The sequence below is a fragment of the Ursus americanus genome, chromosome 17 (assembly GCF_024610735.1).
Source record: "Ursus americanus isolate L20-20 chromosome 17, mUrsAme1.1.p, whole genome shotgun sequence".
NCBI classification, from domain to species: Eukaryota; Metazoa; Chordata; class Mammalia; order Carnivora; family Ursidae; genus Ursus; species Ursus americanus.
The window spans coordinates 41186047-41214026 of record NC_142143.1 but is presented as its reverse complement, the minus strand read 5'-3'; the positions used below and the strand labels follow the sequence as shown (position 1 = coordinate 41214026).

At 39.0% G+C, this 27980-nt stretch overlaps 1 protein-coding gene across 1 annotated transcript; it reads right to left on the bottom strand.

Moving 5' to 3' along the window:
* Positions 1 to 7510: 7510 nt before the first annotated feature.
* Positions 7511 to 26981, bottom strand: LOC123801231 (voltage-gated potassium channel KCNC2). Its single transcript, XM_045811166.2, has 3 exons — positions 26785 to 26981; positions 24910 to 25615; positions 7511 to 7645 (listed from the first exon to the last, which is right to left on the bottom strand). Exons 2-3 carry the CDS (start codon positions 25594 to 25596, stop codon positions 7511 to 7513), a joined length of 822 nt encoding a protein of 273 aa, XP_045667122.2. The 5' UTR covers positions 25597 to 25615; positions 26785 to 26981.
* Positions 26982 to 27980: the final 999 nt, after the last annotated feature.

The following is a 27980-nucleotide window of genomic DNA, read 5'->3' as shown; positions in this document are numbered from 1 at the left end:
CCCAAGCAGCCTCTCATTCTCTCAACCTTTACGTTCCAACCCACTCACTAAAACTCCTTTTACAGAGAAGCAATAGAGGTACAATGGCAAAAAGTGCAGATTTGGTGACCTCATAGATACGGATTCAAACCCTCCTCAATGATTTTCCCACTATGTGAACATGAACAAGTTATTTAACCTCATCAGATCTCAATTTCTTCGCCTATAAAATGGGTATCATTGTGCCAATACCACAGTTTTATCAAAATGATTAACAATAATAATTCTGTGAAAGCGTAGTTCTAAATCTCCTACATCATTTAATCCCAATTACAAGTCTATGAAAGAAATGTTATTATATTGGTTTTAGAAAATAGAGGTAAAAGGAGGAAAAGGACCATACCCAAAGGCATTACGGGTAGTTAACTTGTAGAGTTAGAATTCCAACCAGGGCAGTCTGACTTCCAAACTCCCGCTCTCTCCAGTGTGCAACAGCGCCTCTCCTGCATGCTTTAACAAGGTGATGTGTGTAAATTCACAATGCTTGCCTGACTCATGGGAAGTACTGAATATGTAGTATTTTCTAAGATCTTCAGTCTCTTACTCAAAACCCTGAGGGTTAGATGTATTTCAGAACTCAAATTTTTCAGATTTTAGAAAGGCAATATGGTACCTTGAACACATGTTATGTGAAACTGCCAGCAGGGTCTGGGGCAGCACCCCATAATCAAGCGCATTAATATTTCTACAGCAATCAGAACATTCACACTAAGTGAGATAAATAAAGAAGACTATAAATAGCCTCACCTCACTTCAGGAGAAGCTTTACTGCAAATCAGTTACTAAAAAATGTTGTTTCCAGAGATTCGGGGATCTGAGAAGTGAGGACCAGAGATTGTCAGCTATTTTATGCCAGGCACTCTCCTGGGTGCTAGGGACTCAAGATTATCTAATAGCAGAACAGGAGAGAAAGAATAAATATATTATCATCCCAACCTTCTATCTCAAAACAGATTGTTCTCTGCTCCTTACTTTTTCCAGACCAATAATGGCACAGTTAGCAATCAGATTGTTAATTCACGGTAGTGTTTGTGGCTGAGAAGAGCCCCATGGGTTACACTCTCAGGAAACATACTTCATGTTAACAGAGTCACTGAAAAAAATCACACTGCATTAATTGAAAGAAGTGACCCTACCACTGGAAGTTTTTAAACACTGTAGCAAAGTAACAAGGTACGGAGAGTTTGGTGTCCCTCAACTCAAATATTCTCCACAATGGACTATCTACACAGGGACCTCAAACCTCAATTTGATAAATCCTTTATGCTAAACAAGTAGGAGCTTCCATAACTATGATCATTTCTAAAACAAATTCTAGTCTATTATAAGAGATACTCACCATAATAAAAATATTAAGCTTTCTTTTCAGTGTCCAATCCAAAAATATAAAAACCACTGTGCCTAACCCATCAAAATTATCAGCCATATTCAGGAAGGAAATAATCAGTTACTGGAAAGACCTGGAAATGACAAGGTCCCAGAGATAAAAGCAAACTACATTTGAAATTTCTCTAAGGGTTTGATGTGTCTTTGAAATATTATCTACATGTGTTAGGAATTTTAACATTAATCACTATGTTACTTTTCAAGTCCAACTGAATATCTCTGTCTTTTCAGCATAATGGGGATGTAAAAATATGGAATGTCAGTTCCCCTTGGGATGGCCTCACAACTTTAATAACAGAAGTCTGTTTTACCCTGGAATTAGAAAGTAAATTGAGCAACATTTTTGTCTTAAAATATTTTATTGATCAAAGAAAAGTGAAGGTGCTACTATTTTTCCCAGTTAAAAAAAAAAGGCTAGATCATCCAGTAAAACCATAAATAGTTGTTTTGTTTTCAAGGAACCTGCAATTGTTCAAGTTTGTGTGCACTTCTATACAGGCAAAAACTGTATAACAATCAGGTGACAATAAAATACTAAAATAGAAAAATCGCCTAGGTTAGTGCAATGCCTCTTTGGTTGCTCTCCTTCCATTCTTGCTCTTCTCCTATCCATCAATCTCCAAATGGTAGGAATGATATTTTTTTAATTTAAAATGGATGTTGTCACTCAACTTCCTGCAAATCCTTCACTAAATTCTCATCACTCTTAGGATAAAGTCCAAATTTCTTGAGATGGCTTACCAGGCTCTCCAAAATCCCCACCTGCCTTTGCAAAATCACCACCCTCTCTGCCCATCTCCCCCTCAGATGCTCAGAGTTCCAGCCGTACTCAACTTCATTCTCTTTCTCATCACTGGAGCACCTGAAACCTTTCATGTCATAGCTCAGACACATCCTTCTTCATACCCACTTCTAACCCACACTTTCCTTCAAGATTCTATATAAATGTCCATTCCTATAGGTTTTCTCTGATCACCTTGTGTTGGTTAGATCCACTTTCTATATGTTCCCTGGATATCCCCCATTAAAACACTTACCATATTTGATCCTATGACTGGTTCAGGTTTTCTAGATATAAATTTTATAAAGATTTGTGTATTATCTTGCATAGCCTCATTAACTAACACAGAGTATTCCATTTTTGTAGAAACACAAAGAATGAATAATTCTAAAAATGGTATATGTCTTGTAGGATCTGGACGTTTTTTGCATTATTCAAGAACAGATACCAATTATACTAACTTAATCATCTCGTTGAGAGTCTCCATATAGGTGCTGATTGGCTAAGCTAAGGAAACCTGGATTAACAGCACTGGATTTAATCAATATCAACCATTGGATGAGTACCTTCTATGTGAAGGCAATTTATACATTTTTCTCACTTAACCCTTACTACATCTCCATATTCAGCAAAGAAAGGGAAGTAATTTCCTGGAAGTCAATAACTTAATTGGCACAGCTGGTATGTGAACCCCAAATTCCATGAGGCACTTCTTTTTGCTACCTTGCATTGCCTGATAGTATGAGCTGCCACGCAGTATTTCTTTCTTGAATTAAAGAAAGGTAAGGGCCACCAAGCACAGTGATCTTTTTTAATTATCTCACAGCGTATGGGAAAGATTATATTCAAAATATTCATCCAGTACTGTATGATGCCATTGATTAAAGAGCCATTCGTGTACCTAAGTGCCTGCTTGTGAAATGATCTGTGAATCCACAGAGATAGAACAGAGTTTAAATGCTTGTGGTGGTTATATGCCCAGTTCTCCCTCTTCAGGATGAAGGATGAGCAATGGCTCATGGGAAATTTTTACTATGTAGGTATACATTAATGGACACATGAATGCAGACTCTACCTGAAGGGAGCAGAGATGTAAAGCTGGAAAGATGCAGAGAACAAATATGGAAACATATGAGTAGATTCTACATCTGAAATGATTTAAGATCTGTTAGATTTTCTCATAGAAGAAACAGAATTGAGAGTTACAAGAAGGACTTAATACGTAACTCTTTATACAAATGGTAATAGATATCATACTTAATCAGATACTGAGGGATAAAATTATGAAAGACATCTTTGGACTGGCACAATGGTAACACGTGCAACTACATTTATGCTATTTATTAGTTTTCACACTTATTCAATTTTATGTATTTCTAAAAACAGAATACTGTAAAATCTGCAGTCTATTAAATGCATAGTGTCCCATAAACATTACCTTGGTTATTGATTCCAATTTCATTGTAACACCAGTAAAGAAAATAGAGGTATACCTTCCATGGAATCTCAGTACCAAAGTACAAATCCTTAATTTTCAGAAATTTTCTTTAGGCTTCTTAGGGTTCTAGAACTATCTAGTGCACTTTGAAAAAAAACATTGCACTCTCCCTCACCACTTCTTCTGTGCCTCTGCACACTACTTAAGCCAAAATGATTAACTTGTGGGGTGCTCTCAAACTTCAAACATTCCCAGTGTTGCTCCCCTTACTAGAACATCTTTCTTCTTACACTTCTGCCTATATTGAACCTGTCATTTAAGGCTCAGTTTGGGTGTTGCCTCCTCAAGGAAATCTATTCTGTTTCCTAGGTCTGGGTTAGATGCTCATCCCGAGGGTTCTTAAGACATTCTGTGTATCTCTCTCATGAATTTATCAAACTATCTAATTGTCTGCTTACCTCTCTGCTGCACCCCCAGGCCCCAGTTACACTGTATGATTCTTCAGGCTGCAGATAGTTTCCAGCACCAATAGCACTTAGTAGGCACAAAGCTCAATAAACATCTAAGAAATGAATAATGAAAATTGATTGGGGTACTTAATCTGTCTCACTGATAATTTCTCTCTGTGGTGTGCATTAGAGCTGATATTAAAGATGATATTTTTTTGTAATTTCACAAATCCTTTATTTTTTTTTTAAGATTTTATTTATTTATTTGACAGAGAGAGAGAGACAGCCAGCGAGAGAGGGAACACAAGCAGGGGGAGTGGGAGAGGAAGAAGCAGGCTCCCAGCGGAGGAGCCGATGCGGGGCTCGATCCCAGAACACTGGGATCATGCCCTGAGCCGAAGGCAGACTCTTAACGACTGACCCACCCATGCACCCCTTCACAAATTCTTTAAAACAGAAAAACCAACCTGATACGTTTTCAGTGTTAGGAGCTTCATTAGCACATCCTGCTGCACCTTAGAAGGGTGCTTTTTAAAGCTGTTACATTCATATTTTTAATAAAATTAATAAGTGACCCCTGGACAAAATTTAGAAATATATAATATTTTAGGATGAAAAAACATACGGGTTTTAAATCTATATAATTCAGTTATATAAATTATAACTTTTTACTAATTCTTAGAATATTTATTTACTAAATACTCCTTTAAATTATTAATAATATACCAAATAAGTAAAATTTAAACCTGCAATGATAATATTTTAAGATACATATTTTCCAATACACTAAGATTTTTTATAATTATTATTTTTCACAGTAGAAAAATATTCCATCATATGGATCATCCTAACTTACATATATCTCTTATCTCCCTTTGCTGGGAATTAAAGTTATTTTAAAGTTTTTATAACAATAAAATATTATTCATGAAATACTTTCATGGAAAAATTAGTTTCCTCATATCTAGTACACTTTTTTATAATTAATTCATAAAAGTAAGAGTATCAGATTGAGAAACAAATTTTGCCTATTTCTTTTTTAGTTCTTGATTCCTTCCTCTATTATGGAATCATGTGATCAAAACCTTCAAATGTCTTGAATGGCAGCCAAACTCAAAGGCTCACAGATTAGAGCTAAATCCTCATTTCACAAAATTGGTGTCTTCCTTTCCCAGGCCTGCAGTTTTACTTAAATACATGAGTCACAGGTGTCATCTTCTTTTCATTTGCCATTTTAACGCTTTTACTCCAATATTTGACTCTACGGCAATGGCTTTAAAAACACAAATCGAAACTGAGATAAATAATGATACAATCACCTCCTTTTAAAAAGTACCTGACGGACAGACAGTATTTTACAAAGCATATTTCATAAGACTGGATATTTCTGGGGGGAGATATTAAAAAATAGGCCATTTCCCTTTTTATTTTAACTGGGATTTCTCAGAGGTTTAATACACAATGTGCATGTTGAATCAACAAGTGAAGGTAGGGTGTGACTCATTTCTCAAACAGAATTTGTTTTTTATGATGCAGCATCTCAAAGGACTTGTGTACTGAAGAACACACTTCTGTTTGGAAAGATTATGCCCTTAGTATGACATTGACACTGTTTTAAACATTTTTTAGAAGTCCTCTGTTGGAAGTGACTCAAGAGACAATTTACCAAACACTAGAAAATCAGTCTTACTGAATAATAGTTATAGGATATACTCTTTTGTTCCAACCTCCTTCTTTGTCCTTATTTTCTCAGCGGCTTTCCTTCACCTGCTTGTTCCTCAGCTACTGAATCATGGGGAGCTCACAGTGGGGCACGCTGGCCGTGCTTATGAAGACAGCTATTTGCGGAAGAGACACGGTGAAGGCCAAAGGGAATGACTGTGGAACCAAATTGAAGGCAGAGGCAAGAAGCAGTCTTGCTCGGAGTATATCACGGAGCAGACTGCTTAATTTAATTGCCCACTGACTATTGTCTGTCTGAAAACACCACAAGCAATAACATAAATATAATAGCCAAAGGAATATAAATGAAAATTATGAGAAATAAAATTGTCACAAGTTACGAATTCATATACCTATATATTTAAAAACACACCTGTAATAACAAAATGGGTCTCTATCTAGCACATTAACAGTTCCTGAATTTTCCTCAAAGAACATAGCCTTTGTGTGCAATTATTTAATAATAAGAAAAGCCCTCTTTTTTGCAAGTCATGCCTCTTTTGAGTAAAATATATTAGGAAGAGGCCATCAACAGGCAAACAGAAGTCAAACAGAAGTCATATAAAAGCCAACAAGAAGAGAAAAAAAAATACAGAGTCATTTAAAGTATTTTGGTTCAATAACATCTGAATGAAAATGATATTAAATTTTACCCTTCCTCCAGGTCGGGGACCAAAGAAATCGCCTCTACCAAGGACTCAACTATCTTTGCTATTGTTCTGGCAGTGGGGTCATGGGATGGCTTGAGAAGTTATTTATCTCTGTTTGAGCACTAACTGCTTCAAAAATTAGAACGAGAGGGGCGCCTGGGTGGCTCAGTCGTTAAGCGTCTGCCTTCTGCTCAGGGCGTGATCCCAGAGTCCTGGGATCGAGCCCCACATCAGGCTCCTCCACTGGGAGCCTGCTTCTTCTTCTCCCACTCCCCCTGCTTGTGTTCCCTCTCTCGCTGGCTGTCTCTCTGTGTCAAATAAATAAATAAAATCTCTAAAAAAAATTAGAACAAGAGCTATAGTAGACACTGTACAGCACCATGAATATGTTGAGTCAGAAAATGTGGGTAGAGACTATGCTAAAACAGTGAGAAAGACTACAAAATGAGGAAACCAAAGATTTCTTTCTGCATTCTCTTTAAAACACAATGTAAATTTTCTAAATTTAGCAAATCAAAACAGGATACCTACCTAGCTTTAAATGTCAGGTAAAAAACACATTTCTTAGTATAATGACCCATGTTTTGGTAGACGTATTTACACTAAAAACACCTATTTGTTGTTTATCTGGAATTCAAAGTTAGTTAGGTGTCGTATTTTATCTAGCAACACTATAGCCATAAAAACATATAATAATGATACCACATTACTATAGCCCAGGAGATTGAGAACAAAAATGAACCACATGCCAGAAGCCAGTAAGAGTTTATACTAATTAAAATACCTATTGATGAGAATAGTTAAGAACTGATGTTCAGAGCAACATGTGGTCCAACTTTTGAAATGGTTGTTGAGAGGGGGTGAATGTTGACCAGGATTAGGGAAATCTGAAAACTCTCTTGAGCTTAGAAGTTATAGTTGGTGCAGTTCTTACTTCTGACTAGGAAAACCACATTATACAGGAATCATCCCACCAATAATCTTTCAAAGAATGGGAACTACTTAATAAGAGGGGAGAACACTCCTTCTGCAACAATACTTGTCCTTAGTTGTAGCTCGGGAAGCGGACAGAGTTGCGGGTGTGGTCATGCTCTCCAGTACCAGCAGTGTGCCAACGAGCCAGGGGTACTCCTGCTCCTTGTTCTTTATCATCTAACAACCATTCCAGGGAGCGACGAAGCTGAAGGAAGAAAGAGGCTTACAATTGTTTCCCTCAGAGACACATGTAGGCTGCTTTTGGAGTGCTGCATGCTGGGATGGATATCTCTCCACTTACGAAATCATTAGTCAGCCAGTCTGTCAGGGAACACTTTTTTGAGCACCTACCAGGTGCCAGTCTGTCCTGAGCATTGGTAATTCATTAAACAAAAGTGGTCTCAGTCTCCCCTGTGCCTCTTGATCATTCACTTCCTTCACCTCATTCAGAGAAGCAGGCAATGGTATGAGGAAAGCTATCTTATTTCATTTCAAACACAGCCCAGACCTAGTGCATTATGGTCAAGGCGATGATAGAAAGTTGTCAGCTGGGCTTTCCACAATCTATTGACAAAAATGCAAATCATCTTTAAAGCTCTCTACCACAGCCTCCTGGATTTTCTACCTATGATCCAATGGAAAGAGGCTCTCCTGTCCCCTGACCTAGACATACAATAAGCATTTGATAGATGCCACCAATCATTAGACTAAAGATTTTGCCCATCAGCCTGTCCTTTAAGCTTCATATAATAGTAACTACCATTTATAGGAGGCTTACTTTATGTTACGCATTTGGCTACACAGATTAAATGCATTATTTTATTTAGTTCTCATATCATTTAATCCTCATATACCCATTTTATGAATAGGAATATTACTCAACCATTAAGAAGATTGAAATCTTGCCATTGGCAACAACATGGATGGAACTAGAGGGTATTACGCTAAGTGAAATAAGTCAGTCAGAGAAAGATAAATACCATATGATTTCACTAATATGTGAAACTTAAGAAACAAAACAAATGAACATACGGGGAAGTAGAGAGAGGCAAACCAAGAAACAGACTCTTACCTATAGAAAACAAACCCTTGGTTATGAGAGGGGAGGTGTGTATGGGGATGGGTTAAATAGGTGATGGGCATTAAGGAGGGCACTTGTTGGGATGAGCCCTGGGTGTTGTATCTAAGTGATGAATCACCAAATGCTACACCTGAGACCAATACTACATTGTATGTTAACTAAGTGGAATTTAAATGAACTTGAAAGAAAAAAAAAGGGAAAAATAATAATAAATAAACTACAATGACCCCTCATCTTAAAAACATAAACTTGTTCTAATATTGCTGTGTTTTGAATATTATTAACGTATTTTATAATTTTTACTATATTATCTCACAATGGCTTTTCCTAAAAAACAATACAGTTTTACCTGATCTCTATAATATATAGAGTATATCTGTATAAATGAAGGCTTTTCTGTTCCTTCTATTTGCATGATCATTAGAGTGTATATATGTTTCTTGAAATGTCTTTCTCAGTCCTTCTATTTGCCACAACTCAGAGGAAATATCTGGACAAAATTAGGTTTAGATATAATGGTCCTCATTTAGTTTGATAAAGTGTATTCTAGATACGATATGGGAAATTTCACCTTTGGACATTTCTATTTTATTAAATGAAATGAGATAACAATACTGCGATGAACAGGAATCTTTTTTTTTTTTCCTCCTCTTCTTGGCTAATTTCCTTGCTGCCACAACATCCATTCTTCAGTATCTTTTCTTAGGACACAGCATCCTTCAGTGAAGGCCCCATTTCCATGTAATTAGTGGGACAATCAGTGCCATCTATTATCATCAGTCAGATGCTTCTCTACATAATAGGGGCCAGGCATTTGGTCCCACTGGCAAAGGCTCCGTGTAAAAAATTAAAGCACCCTAATATGTAAACATTATTTCAGCTAAATGCTGTTACTTTATTTGGGGACTTTACATACCACAAACATCTGTTAAACCATCAAAGTTCACTTTCTTACAAATGTATTCTCAGTGGGCAGATGACAGATTAAAGTATCACTGTTCTCCAAGTGATAATTTTCTAGGATTTTGTATTAATGTTAGTGTAATAAGCTTCTTAGAGCAATGGTAAAAGCCATACACTAGCATTTAGGCTTTGAATTTCTTTACTAAGTTAAATATTCAGGCACCATAATAGATAAAAAGTAGATAAAGAAGGTGGGCTCAAAGAAGATAAGAAGAAACATTGACTTTGTAGGGAAGAATCATACAGAAATGCATCCTTGTAGACAAGGAAACTTATGAATTATTTAGATGGTGATAAAAATTCCCTGAGAAAACTACCAGACACTGTTCATAACTCTGGACAACAACAAGAAGAAATGGCATAAGTTCATTACTAGTATGGAAAAGAAGCCTACACACATATAATCAAATTCTAGTAGAAGACAGTACACCTCACCTCCTTAGCCAAGTCTTTTTTAAAATGATGGAAAAAAATCACAGGAATGGAAAACAGGAAGCCTTGCTATTCTTGAACCAGAAATACTACAATATAAAGCAAACAGCGTTGGAATAATGGAAATGCAGGTTGAGGAGAGGAGGAGAACGGAATTCAAATAAATGCAAGAGAGAGCATTTCTTGGGGTTGGTCCAATTCTTCACAAGGAAATCCAGAATCCAGAAGAACTTCAAAGTCAGAGGCAACAGGCACTCGAACAAGGAGCTGACTGTGGAGCAACCTGGAGGTCTCCCACTTCCTTTCATTGACTGGCTACAGAATTGCCCACAGAATATAGCCAGCAAGAGCAGCTCTCTAAATTAAGCAGAGAATCAACAAAGAAGATGTTCCTAATTAGGTGTGTTGATGTGTTGATGTGATAGAGAAAAGCAAACTTCAAAGTACCTCAGATTTCTGCAAAGTGCATGGAGAAAAAGAGAGGGAAAGATCACTTCCCATTAACTGAAATACAGTAAAGCCCTGTCTCCAAATAGAGCTTCCTTCCTCAGACCTTGAGACGGTCCCTAGTTTGCCTACCAGCTCCTACCCACCCTTCTGAAGGGAATCCTATGTTTCTACATGATCCTGCCTATATACCCACATAACACTATAGTACCCCCACCCTCTTTCAAAGAAAAATATATGTGAAGAAAATCAATAGTATAAAAAAGATCAAAGATGAAAGAATAGAAAAAAAAATCCATTGGGGACCAGAGTTAACACTAAAAATGTAATAGAACTTTAAAAATTGTCTAACTAGTATCTTCAGAAAGATTCAGAAAGACGTTGTATATATTATATTCATTAAATGAGAGCACACTGATATGGAAAAGGAGAAATCAGAAAATAAAAAAATAATTGGGCATTACCAATGAGTTGCCAAAATGTTGAAGGCCATGTGCCAGTTTGAATAGTACCTCCCCAAAATTCATGTTGGCCCCAAACCTCAAAACATGCCTTTATTTTGAAATAACATCTTTGCAGAGGTAATTAGCTAAGTTAAGATGCGGTCATGTTGGATTATTATGAGCTATAATCCAATGACTGGTGTCTCTATAAGAAGAGAAAAATGAGGAAGAGCAACACAAAGGGAAGATGGGCATGTGAAAACAGAAACAGATTGATGTGTCTACAAGCCAAGGGACCCCCCAAATTGCCAGCAACCACCAGAAGCTAGGAGAGAGCCAAGGAACAGAATTTCCCCCCAGAAACTCCAGAAGAAATCAATCCTGCTGACACCTGAATTTCAGATTTCTGGCCTCCAGAACTGTAAGAGAATAATTTTCCCGTTGTTTCAAGACATCAAGCTTGTGGTAATTTGCTATAGTAACTCTGGGAAATTAATCCAGTCAGTTAAGTGCTATAATATTGCGTCTGCAAAGTGATATGGAAACTTGGAAGAAGAAACTAACTGCTTTTGAGAGAGCTTAGAAGGGGTCAAGTAAGACTTGGTAATCATATAGGATATTGAAAGATAATTGAATCAACCTATTAAAGCCAGGAGGAGAAAGTATTCTAGGTGGTGAAAAGAGTGTATGCAAATTCACAACACAACTCTTATATTCAGAACACATCTCTTATATCCAGGAACGGCAAAACATGTGGTCTCACTTAAGTGGTATTTTACCGTGGTTATAAGAGGTATTATCAGAAGCATAGGTGGTGGACAGATTCTGAAGAGCCAGGCAAAACAAAGGATATCATAATATGGTAGTCAAAGAAATAAAAGGATTTTAAGCAAGAAAGTGGCATGGTGTATTATGCTTTAGAAGGAATTACTGTGCCTTGGGTCTGAAGGCATCTTCCTTCTTCCCTGCTTTCATTTTTGTTTTGTTTCCTCACTGCATTTGCTCCTTCTTGGACTTTTTTTCTAAAGGAAATAGTTATCTGAAGCAATTTTCCAAGGAGTATTTAGAGCCACAGAATTTCCTTAGTATTTTTTTAATCCCCAGTTCAATTTAAGCTTCTAGCTTTGGAGTCTACATTGGATAGTCTGTTCTATTTCATAGAAATTATGCAAAAATTAATATTTTCTTGGGCTTCAAACAAAATAATAACAATGCAAAGCTAACATATCTTGTGGAGGACTTTTTATTCCTCACCTCCTTTTTATGATGATGAATTACTGTAACCAGAAATTTTAAGGGACATACCCTCACAACCATAAAATCCATGAAATGGCTGTCTGTAATTGGGTAATTGGTACTGAAATATAAAAGGGAACTCACAAAACATGATACAAAATATTATACTGTTAAATCTCATGAAAGAATAACTACTGATAAACCAGATTCTGAAATCATATAACCACAGAAGCTTGAATTAGACAAAAGTCATAAAGGTTTTCTTATCTCATTGTGCAGACAGAAACTAGGAAGACATTCTTGATTTCTCTCTCTGCCTCATTCACTGCACCTAATCAATCAACAATGTCACTTCACTATGTTGCTTTTCCTTCATCCACCTGGCCACTGTCTTAACTCAGGTCACCATTATCTCTTACCTGGGTTATTACAATAACATGCTAAACTATAGCCCTCCTGACAAACTTGCACTCGTCTTTGCCAGTCCAATCCCCCTTTTAGGAAAAGAGGTATCAGAATGATATTCCCAGTTACAAATCTGCATGCCATTGCTTTGCTAAAAATCCTTCAAAAGCTCCCCCATTACCACCTGAGGAAGACCAGACCTTCTCCACAGAGCTTACCGAACCTTTCATCTGATCTCAGTTTCTCCTGCCACATCTCCCCATCCCTTACACAGTGCTGCAGCTGTATGGAGTTAGTCATAGTATCTTGCACAGACCATGTGCAACTTTATGAACTTCATGAAGGCTTTCTCTCTATCTGAAAATTCTGGCTATCTCCTCTTCACCCTCTGGAACCAAGAGAGACATATTTCCCCCAGGAAGTTTTTTCCAACCTTAGCAAGACTGTTAATCTCCAAAGTACCCCATGCATGCTTCTCCTGGAGATCTCATGACTTGCACTGTCCCTTCCCTTTTGTTGTTCTCTTCCAAGAGACTACAAACTTCTTAAAGGCAGGAAATATACTTCACCTTACCAGTCACAAAATGCCTAGTATATAATAGATATGTTTTAGATATTGTTCTAATTAATCACTACCTACTCATGAGGGATAAAACTAAGTACCTACAATTTCCCAGATAGTAATCCAGTATCCACATGAAAAAAATCTCAGGAACTGGACAGCTGGGTGGCTCAGTTGGTTAAGCATCTGCCTTTGGCTCAGGTCATGATCCTGGGGTCCTGGGATCAAGTCCCAAGTCAGGCTCCCTGCTCAGCAGGGAGTCTGCTTCTCCCTCTGCTCATCCCCCCACCTACTTTCTCAATCTCTCTCTGGCTCGCTCTCTCTCCCAAATAAATAAATAAAATCTTAAAAAAAGAAGAGAAAAATCTCAGGAACAGATAACTTATATTTTCATGGACTTTCTAAATGCCAGAAAGCTTCCTTAAATTGTGCTATGCAACCACACCATACCCCCCAAAAAAAGAACTAATGCTTGCCCTATGATAATAGATGATGATGATGATGATAGAACTGACATTTATAGAACCAGGCACTACGCTGGATTCTTAATGTGAATATACTCAGTTCACTCTCATAACAATTCTTTGAGTCAGATGCTATGATTATTTCCCAGTCCAGATGAAAAGAAGAAGGCTTAGAGAAGAAACTTGGTGAAAGTTATACAGCAGGCAAGTGATGGAGTCAAGACTCAAACTCAGCCAACTGAGTCTAGCCCTTAGCATTCATTCCCACCTCAAAACCAAATGTCAGGCACTCAGGCAGTCTCTCAATGCTCTGACTCTAAAAAGATCTGTAGTAAAATAATAATAATAATAATAACAATAATAATAATATAGTAATAGATTAGATTCAAAAATAAAAGTCTAGTTAACTTTGTTTTAAACTGGTTTCCAGGGGCACCTGCCTGGCTCAGTCAGTAGAGCATGAGATTCTTGATCGATCTCAGGGCTGTAAATTCAAGCCCCACGTTGGGTGAAGAGATTACTTAAAAATAAAATCTTTTAATAGACAAACAACAAACAAACGGGTTCCCAAATTCATCTGTCCATGGAACTCTCTTGAGGAGCAACCCCCATTAACATTCTGAAGAACTACAGATTTATAAAATGCACTTTGGGAAATACCGGTCTAAGCATGATGATTCTCCTAATTCACCGTTAAATTATATTTGCTTTTGCAGCAGTCACATCAAAGTTCGCCAGGAGCCATTTACAGTCCCGAAGATATTCACCTGATCCGAATCTTTTCCAAGTCCTACTAAATTCGAAGCTCTAGAGTGAGACCCAAGAAGCAAAACTGTAACCGTCAACTTCTATTATTTCTAGGCACATCTAAGTCTTAGAACCACTGTTTTGGAATGAACTGAAATAAAAGTGTTCAGTCTTGCCCCGGACTGATCATCTTACAGCTCATCAAGGAAATCTCCTTTGTAAGCCCAGAGGTCCTGTCACTCCCAGTCTCAGCCTTCCCTCCCTCTCAAGCCTCTTCTCCTACCCTGTGGTCTTTCTATTACCTCGTATCACATGGCATGGTATTCCTCCATGTTTGCAAACTGCTCTGTTGACCTTCCCCCTGATTGCTGGAAAACACTAATCTTTTGGAAGTTAACTAAAATGTCATCTCCTCCGCATAAGAAAGCGAATCTCTCCCCAGTCTGTGTGTTCACACTATACTAGTATCTCTATTATAGTGCTTAATATATTATATTATAACTATGGATGTATGGTCTTCTTTTTCAACAGAATGCAACCGTCTTAAAGATAAATGTCAAATTTTTCAATATCAGTTAGTCCTGGCCAACAGCTGAAGCTCAATAATTGTCAGCCGAGAAATTCAAAAGCATTTTAAAGCTTTCATCTTTGGTGCTTGGTTCTCTTCCAGTCTGTTTAGCTAAAAGAGAAATGTAATAACACCTGGTAACAACATGCTGTTTCATCCACCAATCAATATAATACAAAGTAGAGGAAACACAAAAGGTAACAACCCAGCACTGAAGCCTGAAGTCAACTACTCAAAACTAATGCTACCAAGACACCACCTAAGACAGAGAAATCAGAGATGAGTTAAATCAATGATTGATATATAAATAGAAGAATCAACAGAGTTTGAAAACAACCACTAAGTTAAAAAAAAACTAAGGAACTGAGACTAGACACATCATGACTAAAAATTGAACAGCACACTCACAGAAGAAATTGAGGCACTCAGTTAAAGAACCCTGTTTTGCATTGAGACCAATCAATTTTGAATGTCATGGAAGCCTTCTAGTGCATTAAAATATGCTTGATTTCATTAATTTTCTTGAATTTTATACCTCTAGCATTGTACTCTAAATATCAAAGCACAATCAACACCATTACCAACCTGGAAACTAAGCATAAGCTCACAAATGTTTACCAATCATGATACAACTATAATAGTTTTTCAACTTTCATGCATCCACTAATCATTTTATATGACTGTGATAGGTTTGCTCAGGTCTGATAACAAAGTTCCAATAGCTTAAAAAAAAAAAAAAGGGTGCTTACTACTTTACATTCTGTTTACACACACACACACACACACACACACACACACAAAGGGCCAGCTAAGGTTCTACTCTGTCCACTTGCTACTCAATTTATATGAAACCAGGTCTCATTAAAGATATTTTAATAACTTCATAATGGCCCTCTCAATGCTTATCTCAAGAGAGAAGCGTGATAATTTAAATGATAAATCAAACTATAATAACTGTATTGTTCTGTTTTCCTAAATATAAATTTTATTAATTTTATCCACATTAACACATCAAAACAGTACCGAAGTTTACTCTTGCTATGATTTCTCTGCTATTGTTTCCAATACAATTATTATGCAATATTCACTTTAAGCAAATAGCTTTTTATCAATAAACATAAAAGTACCAAATTAAGCAACCCTATATCTGATTTGCTGTTGTATAATTTGCAAACACAGACACAACTTTTACATAAATTCTGAATAGTTTCTGTGTTTTCATTGAACCCAATCTGACAAACTACTCAAAAAAATTTTTTTTCTATTGGTCTAAATAGTTTTTGTTTAAACATGTTGTCTTAAATTTAGAGTTAATAATATTATTTGGCTATATTGACAAAACTACTTAGAATCACTTTATTTTATTTTAAAATGTGCCTGTATTTTATCATTTAGTGAACGACTTAAAAATTCTGGACAAAGTATTGGTGTAAAGTAAAAGAATGTCTGTGGCCAAAAGGTGGCATATTTTCATCTCTGGGACTCTCCCCACAGAGACACCTAAAAGGAGAGAACACCTTCCATTGATCAGATGAAATCACAGAACACCAGCCAAGAAAGGCTAAACTGACCTTTGCTTCAATTTTTAAAGATGACAGCAATGTTGTAAGATACATAATGAATGGCAAAGCTCTACGATCTGATAGCAAATCACCAGGGTCTTCAAACAAACAGCAAGGAAGACATTACGAGGTGTCTGCATAGAATTTTCTTAATACGTGGAATACAAAGGAAATGTCAGATTACAAAGATGTCCTTTTATTATGAACTTTCAAAAGAAAAGGTCAGTCAAGTGACTAAGAAATTATGGAGTGTCTTTTTCCCAATACTACCAGTGGCATTTGGGCCCAAGCCCTTCATTATGATTCCTGTAAAATTCATTCCCTCTCGAACACTCCCAAAATTTTACTGTTGCTTTACATTTCATCACAGTCCAGTAAGCACCACCAATGACTAAGTATCCACTGAAGAAAGGCTACAGGAAAAGTTCTTCTGCTCTGTATTTACTGACCTCATAACAACATTCAATTCCATTTGCAGATCTTAACAGCTCCAAATATCTTTCACCCCACTGATTCACCAGTTACCCTGCGTTGAAACCATTATAACCTGGTCAATTACATGTGAGAAGACAATGCTCTATAAAATACATTAACCACTACCAATAGACTGAACTAGGTTTGCACTGACAAATTCCAAAGGTGATAAATCAAATGAGAGTAGGAAGCATATTATAAAAGACACACACAAACAGACACACAAAGGGATAAAGAGAAATAATAGGAGGTAAATGCATAAGCAGGTTAGTTATGAGGCTTTAAAGATAGTAGAACAGGGAGATGTAGACCTGGTAGAGAAGGCTGCATCTGGCGGGGGATCTGGAAATAAAGTGAATACATAAAACAGTAACGATTTCCCTGCTATTACTGAACAATAGGACAGGGAAGAGGGTAGAGCACCCCATACTATTGCTAACAAGCCTGCTGCTTCCTAAGACCTAAAACTCGTGCATCTGATGTTAAACACAGTCCAGACAAAGCAACTGAGATTGAATGGAAAGAATAGAAGGTCTAAATTCTAGCCCTGCTACCGTCACCAGCTAGCCATAGCTACGAATAAGTCAGCTGCCTCATCAGTGAATTGATGCAGTTGTGCCAGGTAATCACCAGTTTCCTCCCAATTCTATGCCTCGTGAATACCGGAAGTGTGTCATATATGCCAGTAATCAATCTCATTCAAAGAGCATATATTTTGGATGGGTATGACTAATACACACACACATGCACAAACACACTAATATTCTCAAATCAAAATTTTAAGCCATATTCCTACAAATCTCTTCCATTGCTTAATCATATAAAAATTTTACATATTGTTTGAGAATGTATCTATGCTAATGACAGTGAATATATCCTCTTTTATGTAAATATGTATTTCTTGAAATAGACAAACTATCTTCCCAAAAGAAAAATATGGAACACTATAATATATGTATACATTTACCTTGAAATATTCTTCATTAATGAGTACATTAAAATATAAATTTATTTGAAGTGTGCTAGACAGCATACTATTCTCCATGCTCATTCTGATAGAATGAGTTATGAAAGAGGTTAGAACTAAATAATTTGACATTATTTTGTAAACATTTAGATGTGTTAGGCATATCTGTAAATCCTCAAGTGAATAAGACTTTCCCTTCTGTAGAAGATACAGGAAAGGGAAAAGGATGGTGTCTTTGACAAGGCACTTTTCATTTGGAAATAAAACTGAGATTATCTAATCAGTTATCTTTGTGGTGGATGGATATACACCTGCACCGAAACTTAGATTTAGGAAATGACAGAGCCAATCATCTTTATGGGTTTCATGACAGAGCCACAGCAAAATGATTTCCTGAGATCAATATGTGGTTGAGGGAAAGCTGTTTTCAATGGAAACAGGAAGCTAGGAGCTAACCTGTTTCTATGGTAACCAGAGCAGCAGCTACCCAACAGCTGTAGGGATAAAAGGGCAGAAAGTTATAAATGTAAAAAAAAAAAAAAAAAAAAAAAAAAAAACCAAACACAAAAAAATCAATACTGGTTTACCTCATTAGTGTAATGGTCCTTAGAGTACAATCACAATGAGGGCAGACATTTTGTTCCACCCCCAACCCACTCCCAGGGGTTTTTAGCAGTTAGTATCCTTATTTTTCCTCCAAACCTCAAAATCTAAGAGCTGGAAAGAAGTTTGGATACTAGCTAGTCCAATGTGTCATCCTCATTTTCTTTTTTTCAGAAAATTCAAAGGAAACCAAGACTCAAGGAAATGAAGTAAATTCTCCAAGATCACACAGCTGGCTGTGAAATCTGGGTTAGTGCACAGGTCTCATATATCCCACCCCAGTCAGTTTTCCAATGCTACTTCCATATAATCTCAACTCCTGCTCTCTCCTCCTCCCAAACACCCATATTCTAGTCACTTTCTGTGAAACTATTGACTACATAATATTAAAATTAATCACCACCCTTCAACCTATAAGAAAAATAAAAAGCAGTGCTATATATACATATATACACACAACAGAATAGATAGCACTGCATATATATATGTGTGTATATATATATATATATATATATATATATATATATATATATATATGTATATATAATTGGAGGAGAGCCTGCTTTTCTAAAAAAAACCCTTCATATTTCAAAAAGAATTGAATTAAGTTTGTATAATATATTGGCGGTTATTGTTTAGACTATGTTGCCACTATATATTTCCTTCTGGAGATCTGTGTCTATCTTTTATTAGTCCTTTAGTGCCCTTACCATTTCATTTAGACATATTTTTAAAGGTTTCCATAATAAAAGGATATGACTCAGAAGTTCAAAAAATATGAGACCTGAGAACTGCATTTACTTTTTTTTGTAGTAGTAGTAGTAAAAATAAATGATAATGATCTACATTTTCAAATGGGGAGGGTTGACCTGCATTTGTATATAAGCCTACACGTTCCTTGTTTTCAGTTGCTTTGAAAATAAGCTTCTTGACAGAGAATTTCCTTGGCTCTCATTAGTTTTGTCGACTCAAGTCTACAAATGAGCACTTAACAAAATATCACAGAGAAAAGTCATACCTGATCTGTCCAACCACATTCACCTTTGGCATACCTAATGCCCAGCAATGGATCAAATCACCTACTTTGGGATCAATTACACAACTGAAAATACAATCTTCTAATGAACTTCCTTGATTCTTTTCATGATATATTATTGAATTAGGTACTCTCTGAACCTATCCAACACTCAGAATATAAGCATTAAATTAAATTAATCTGTGATCTGTACAATTAGGGGTCTGGAAAGGGTCAAAAGATACTTAGATGTTTATAAGGGCAAATGCAAAAACACCAGACTATTTATAGCAAACTTTTTTCAGGGGTCCAAAGTTTGAATGTGCACTGCCACATAATTGGCCATGACTTTTAATTAAAATGGAAGATACTAAGACACTTGACCACACCCTAAATAATTTGGTTGTTTTGTCTAAGTACAGCCTTCATCACATTCTCCAATAATATCGAAAAGACAGAGCCTATAAATCACCTTAAAAACAGAAAAATCAAGATTAAAACGGCCTAACACTTTCATAATAAAACAAAGATTAACAATATCTTAACAGCATCATTTCTAAATAGAATGTTTTCCTGAATGTGTCAGGCAATATTTCCATTTGAGTTGTTTTGTTTGTTTGTTTGTTTTTTGAGGAAAATTTATCTTTAACATCTCTGGAAATTTTTTGCATTTCTTAATTTAATAGTATTTTTAGGAAATGTTTTATTTTAAATAGGATGGTGAGTTTATTGAGGGCAAAGGACTGTATCTTGTCCATGCACTTCCAGTAACTTCCATAGTTGAATGACTGCATAACCAATATTTCCTAGCTAAGTAAATATTCCAAAAATTCTAATAATTGATAGTAATATTATATGAGCAAGCTGTATTTAGACAATAATTCTTTGAATTGGAGCAATACTTACAAAAGAAAAATTAATAATTTTTTCTTTAATCTTAAAATATGACTCAATTGTCCTACTTTATAATAATTTTTTTAAAATTAAATGTTACACTGAAAGCTAGCAAACAGTCATTTAGATCATTCTTTTACTATTTCGTTTTGAGGCTTGAGGAAGAGGAAAAAATGGTCCATAAAAAGTAAATTAAGTATGTGCAATTCTGAATCCAATTCTATATGTTGAAATTTGAATTTTAATAGTTTTGAGGAGTATATTTTAATAATACTGTGGAAGTAAACCAATTTAAAATGCTAATAAAGTGAATATTTTCAAGATTCAAAAAATGATGGATTCACTACGACAACCCATGTCTGATTCAGGAGGATCTGCACATAACGATATATTAGATAAAGATCCAGAGAATGTATGTAAAATGATCTAGACCCAAAGACCGAAAAGCCAACATCTTACATGTGGTTCCATAGCAGTTATTCTTTTTACTGTTTTGGTGTACCTGAGTGGCTCCGTCGGTTGAGGATTTGACTCTTGGTTTCAGCTCAGGTCATGATCTGATCAAGCCCCAGTGCAGGGCTCTGTGCTCAACAGGGAGTGTACCTCAGATTCTCTCTCCCGCCCTCCCACTCATTCTCTCCCTCTCTCTCAAATAAATAAAATCTGTAATAAATAAATAAATAATAAAATAAAATGCTCTTTTAAACTAAAAAAAAAAAGTCTTATCAGCTAACCAAAGATATATGAGTTACCAAGGAAGAGCCACCCTGTAAAGTGGAACCTAATTCAATCACCTTTATTCCCCCCAAAAAATAAGTGAAAAGAACAGAGATAAGGAGAAACTTATGACAGCTCTCAGCTCTTTAATACTGGGAACAAATTATTTAAAATATTTTGGTTCAAGTGTTTTGCTTTTATTCCAGTTTTTTAACTTCTAAATAATCTAGAAGTTCTATCAAAGAATTTCTGCCTGGCACCTGTCTGCCTACCTATGATCTAATGTTTTCAGAAGAAAGCACACACAAGCTTCATTTCCCTCTTAAACTTAGATATTAAATTGGAAAGATCCAATGCATAACACTTTCACAAATACATCTATGCATCCTTGATTTTTGCTATTTGTAAATATCACTCAATGGCATCAACAGTATAATTTCTCCTTTTCTTTCCTGATCTCATTTTCTCCAGAACAGGTTTCCATGACAACTTATATTTGATTTTTTATAAATTTCTATTTTGGAATACTATTCTTAAGGATAAGAATTCATTTAAATATAAATATAAACTTACTTACCAAGTTAACCTGAACAATTTTGACCTTTAAAATACATATTTATATCATAAATTTAAAGCACTAGAAGAGGGATATGCCAACCAAAACAGAAAGCAAAAACACAATGTTATAAAATTAAATTAATCATCCAGTTCTTATCACGGTTGTTTCAGTGTGGCACTTAAGATCATAAAAGTTAGAAATAAAACACTTCTACTGTATAATTGAGTCAATCTCCTCAATATTGGGAAAAGATAAAGATGATGATGACAGGTTTAACAAATTGAAAGAGGAATTCAGACAGTTAAAAATGTTCATCTCATGTAGATCAATAAAAGATGAACTAATGTAAAAAAGGAGTAAAGAGGGTTTATAAAAGTTAAATACTTGACTTCTATTAAGAATGAGACTTGTAAAGAAAAAAAAAAAGAATGAGACTTGTGGCAGTAAGACCACAGCTGAAGCAAACCACTTGATAATCGATTTATGTCTTCTAGAATCATGTCCATGCAAAATATAATTTCATCCTGTGACCTCCCAATGTACTTCTATTTATCAAACTAGTCAGATAACATTAAGTCAAGCCATCATCTGAACTAAAAGGTTCATATAAAAATATTAAATCACATTTAAGTAGAATGGCAACTTCTAATTACTCTTTTTTAGGCAACCCCTATTAATTTGAAAAGGGTTTTCCCTGAAGACAAGTCCCACAGATGTTGGCCAGTCTGAATGAAAGAAAATCACTACATACAGACTGGGCAATAAAAAATGCGAAGTTCAAACAGGGTTCAAGAAGTCAATTTGAGGGGCGCCTGGGTGGCTCAGTCGTTCAGCATCTGCCTTCGGCTCAGGGCGTGATCCCGACGTTGTGGGATCGAGCCCCACATCAGGCTCCACCACTGGGAGGCTGCTTCTTCCTCTCCCACTCCCCCTGACTGTGTTCCCTCTCTCGCTGGCTGTCTCTCTCTCTGTCAAATAAATAAATAAAATCTTAAAAAAAAAAAAAAAAAGAAGTCAATTTGAATTTCATATTTTCACTCTAATGTTGGGTGGTGCAGGGTAAAAATTCTATAAGTCAAAGTCCTAGAATTCATATATGTTTTAAAAAGTCGTTGATGACCTTTCAAAGGTAGAATTCTAGAAAGCGTCTTATGCTGCATTAAATCTCAAGAGCAACATGATCTGCGGAGATTTCATAAGCCAGTCAGTTATAATGCATGGTTGTGGTAAAAAGGGCCTGGGGAAGATGTCATGACACCTCCAGCATAATTTTGGATCTGCTATTAACTTGCTGTATGACCTTGGCCATCACTTAGCATTTGCAGTCCTCATTTTCCTCATCTATAAAATAAAGGGTCTTCATGAAGTGACCTCAAGGAAATTTTCCAGGTCTGTGATTCTCCGCTGATTCTGCTTCTAATGGCTCTTTGACCTTGTGTTAATCTCTAATACATCTGTGCTCTTTCCTCACCTGAAATGGATGCACATCAAACCCTCAATATTGTCACAATGTAATCCTAGTAAGATTTTTTTTAAACTATTTTCAAGTCGATAGTCTACCCTTTGACCAATAATCAATGAAATCAATTTCCATAGCAATAATAAAAATTGAATACCATCTTCAAGTTTTTGCTATGCAATCTAGCCTACAATAAAAGACATTATATTGTCATGAGAAAAGAAAATAACACATTCTGTCTCTTTTATAGCACGCGATCTGGAAAAAAAAAAAAATCAGATGATGAGCCTGAAAACAAATTCCGATTATCTTTTTAGCCACCAAGTGGAAAGAGCACTGTGGCACCCAGCTGGAATTGAAAAAAACACAGATGTAATGGTCATGAGTCTGTGATTTAACTTAAGTAAATACGCACTTGTTTTTGTTTTAAATCCAACTGCTGTTGAATTTATAGAATGGTCTTAAAAGGAAGATACCAGAGTTGAAGTTATTGATTCTATATTCGAATATGATACTGTGGACCTACCGAAATTTATGTATGCATTTAAATGCCGGATCCAATAGAGGAGCAATACTTGAAATTGTCTCTTTCATATTCTATTTCAAACTGAAAACAAAACATATCCTCAGACTTTGAAAGTGGTATCAGAAACACATCTTCTGACAGGTTATTAGACTGACAGCTGCACAGTATCTCGGATGCAGAGACTTCTGACATACAGAAGAAGACAGTAATGAGGATGGAGCCAAAGGGAGGCTGCCTAGGGGGTATTTTTTCTGGGTGTCAGAAGCACACCAGACACATGCAGTTGCAAAGATTTAACTAAATACACTACTCCCTTCTCGTGTATAATTAAAAACCATTCACATACTGTATAATTTTTGGTTATTTATATTTCTTTTATTTCCTTTAAACTGGAGAAACTATTATTGGTAACTTTTACAGTCCCTTCATGGGATCCTAAAGAATTAATTGGGAGTGCCAAGGACTAAATTTAAACAGTCGTTCAAGCTAGAACCTGAAAAGAAAAATTGAGGATGGAGTCACAATCTAAAGAGTAAAATGAAGTTTGCAACAATCTAAATTACCCAGATTTAGATAATCAGACTAAACCAGCATCACCAAAGTGACCAATTCACATTCAACCTGTAAGAAACATGGATACAGCCCAAGGGGAAAAGGACCAGACTCCACAAGTCAGTGTGCAGGTGGGCTCTCTGGTCAACTCCCTGGGACAAGCAATTCAGCATTCTCCTCCTTAGGAAGGAGACAGGCCCAAACAGCATTCAGGAGATTCTCTTCACAAAATGAACCCCCCCGTGCCCCCCCCACACCCTGTCCCCAGCCAGCCACCTACTAGATTCTATTTCTCCATCTCTTTCTTCAGATTAGATCCCTAATTGAAGCCACTGCTTTGAGTCAGATGTGAAGGAGTGTCAGGCCTCACTGAAAATGTCAAATCGTGATGACCAGAGGCCTGAAGAAACATCCATACTAAAGGAAAAGTTGGAACAAAAGAGTCGGGAAAAAAAAGAATCAAGACAAGCACGATACCAGTCTCAGGACAAGGTTCCAGACAGACTTGCACAGAGAGGTTGACATTTGCCCTCTAGCTCCCATCTGCTAAAGTAAATCTCAGTTTGAGTTGAGGAGGAGAAGTGGAGGATGAAGGGGAGGACAGGGCGGATGGCGGCCAGGGTCCCTGAGCTAACCTGACACCAGATGGGTTTCTAATCTCATCCTTAAGGCCCTGTTCTCTTCTCCCTCCCACCCCCCTGCGTCCCAGAGGCCCTTGGTGGAAAAGAACAGAAAGTTGGGGAAGGAGTTGGAGGAGCTGGAGCAGCAGGGAAGGGGGCGGTTCTGGCCTTACCCTGGCGGCTCTGGACGAGTAGGGGTCCTCGAAGAGGGCCCACATGCGGGGCTGCAGCCTCCTCCAGCGGCCAGACTTGCCGTCGGGGCCCCCCAGGCCCGCGGCGTCCTCGATGCCCAACCTTTTGGCCGCCAGGTCCTCGTCGTCGCCAGGGTCGCCACCGATGAGGTCGGGGGTCTCGAAGATGTCGAGCGCCTCCTCGGCGTCGCGGTGCTGCCGGTAGGTCATCCAGCAGCAGGGCTCCACGTCCGTCTCGTCGATGCCCCAGAAGGCCAGCTCCTCCTCGAAGAGCGGCCCGCACACGTCGGCGGGGCAGTGCAGCTTGCCCGTGCGGTAGTAGTTGAGCACATAGGCGAAGACGCCCGGGTGCCGGTCGAAGAAGAACTCGCGGCCGCCCCCGGGGTGGTCGCCGCCGCCGCCGCCTCGGGGACTGCAGTTGCCCGCGCCGCCCTCAAAGCAGCCGCCCGGCCCGGGGGACAGTGGGGGCGGTCGTGGCGGCGGCGAGAGCGAAGGGGGCGATGGCTGCAGCTTGTCGCCCGCCGCCGTCAGGCAGTCGCCCTGGGGCTCGGAGGCGGCGAGAAGGGCCAGGCGCGTCCCAGGCAGGGTCTTGAGGGTGCTGCGGTAGGTTTCGTGCCGGGTGCCCCCGACATTGAGGATCACCCTCTCGTTGTTCTCGATCTTGCCCATCTCTGTGGCTCAGACATGACTGGGGGGAAGGCGAACACAGCGCCAAGTTAAAGATCTCGGCCGTCAGAGCCGCACCATGACCCCCACCCCCACGCCGAGCCCGAGTCCCAGGATGTAGAGTTGGAGACAGGCGAGGGGCAACTGACCCTCCCAGGAGGATTTGCGCGCCAGCCCTGTCCCCGCCTCAAACAGCACACCTTCCCCAGGCTTCCAGAAAACCAAGGAGGTGGTCTCAGCCTCCCTGACCTTTCAGGACACCTTCTTTCCTGCCTCACACCTTTCTCCCCTTGCTCTGGTCTCTCCTACTTCATCTTTTCACCCTTCACCCTCCCTCCCCTCTCTCCCCTCTCACAGAAAACCTGCTTCTAGGCCCGAACCCCCACTCCTCTCCTCTCTCCAAACCCTTTATCTCCCTCCTAAACCCTCTCTCCCCCTCTCTTGCTCCTTACCCTCCCCCTGCCCTGGCCCCTCTCCTCCCCTCCCCTAAACCATCTCTTCCCCCTTCCCTGGCCTGGAGGCAGTTCCCTTAGGCAAGGAGTTTCTCCACTGAAGGAACTTGGCAGTGTTGGGTGAGAGCCCCCAGACGCGGCGGAGAGACCCCATTCCACGCGTACCCTCGGTACTCTGGACGGCTCGCAGCGCCCCGGCACTCAGGGAGTGCCCTCTGAGTGCCCTGTTCTCGGTTCACTTCCACTCTCCCTCACGGACCAGGCAAAAAGACTGAACGCCGAAGTCAAAGCAAAAAAAAATCTCCCTGCTGTTGCCTTTCACCAAGGAGACCTGTGACTAATTTCCTGATCCAATTTCCTTTTCACATTATTACTGTTGTTGTTGTTGTTAATATTATTATTACTTGGGAAAGGAAACCACTAACTAGGTTCCATTTTTGAGAATACGAATGATCAACGCATCCCACCCCATCCCCCTTCCCAAGAAAAACAAACGCCTGGGGGATGCAGAGTAGGGGGGGGGCTGCTTTCTAGGAGGGGCGAGGCCCTGGGAAAAGCCGCTGGAGGCACACCCCCTGGATCCCTGAGCTGACAGTGTCCCCGTTTCCAGTCTCCCAGCCACCTCTCCCCAGGGCTTCACCTCCACATTCCTATTGCGGAACGGTGGGGGGGATGCCTGCCTGCAGGGTCAGCACGCCCTTCCCGGCAAATCACCCCTTTCCCTCCCGCCCCCAGATACCTTAACGAGACCGACAGAAAAGTGGTTCTGCTTTGGTTTCCGAGTGGACGAGGTTCTCCGGGCAGCCGGACTGAGTCCTGACACCCAGCCGAGCCGCCCTTCTCCAACGAGAAACTACTTGTTGGCGTTTTCCGGGTTCGGGTGGTTGGGCCGCTTCTCCCGGCGCTGGGGTCGCGGAGCCAGCCCCCGCTGGCCGCCGGCCGCGCTCCCCGCCTTCATTCTGCGAGCTGCGGGCTCGCCCCGCGCCCACCTCCGCGCCCAGAGTCACCATCGCGCAGGGCTGGGCAAACCATGGAGCTCGGGGCGGGTCCAGCCGGCGCTCCGCGACCCCGCCGGGAGCGGGCACAGCGGCGGGCCGCGACCACGGCGGAGCTGACCCGAGGTCAGGAGAGCTCACGCACTTGAAGGGGAAGTCACCGGGCTCCGACCTGGACCTGCAGGTTTTGTTTCTCCCCCGAAAGCGGCCGCTGCTAGAGCTGTCCCTTCCACACCACTCGCCGTCAACCACCAGCGCCGGAGCACAGAGCTCAGGAAAGGGTGGGTGGGTGGGTGGGTCTGGGGAAGCTCTCTTGTACCAACCAGGTTCATATATTTTTCTTCCGTGAAGCTCTATCCCCACCCTCTCTGGAGCTTCTGCCTGCCTTATTTACACCCGACTCTCCATACCCTTTCTCTTCCCACTGCCCCACCCCTCCCAACAAGTGAGAGAGCATCCCTAAGACCAATTCCATTTTTTTCCCCCTTTCTTAATGACAGCGTATGGGAGAGAGAAGTCTACTTACAGGTGACAAGTGAGTCTTGTTTCTCGCGTCTTACACATGGCTCTGGCTTGCTCTTTCCAGTCAAATGTAGGTCTCCAGTCACCACATCATGGTTATATAAAACAAAACAAGTTTAAAAAGTTTATTCCAGGAACATAATGCTCTAGCAAGTGAAAATTCAGGTTTCTTTATCAGAAGCAACAGAGGCAGGCTACAGATACCCAAGTACCAAAGCAATTATCTGATTAGCCAATCTCTCCCTTTCCAATTTTTGTTGGGCCTCGTATTAGTTTGCTAGGGCTGTCATAACAAAGTACCACACGCTGGTCTGTTTAAACAGCAGAAATGTATGATCTCACGGTTCTGGAGGTAGAAGGTAGAAATTAAGGTGCAGTCTGGGTTGGTTCCTTCTGAGGGCTGCGAGAATTGGACCTA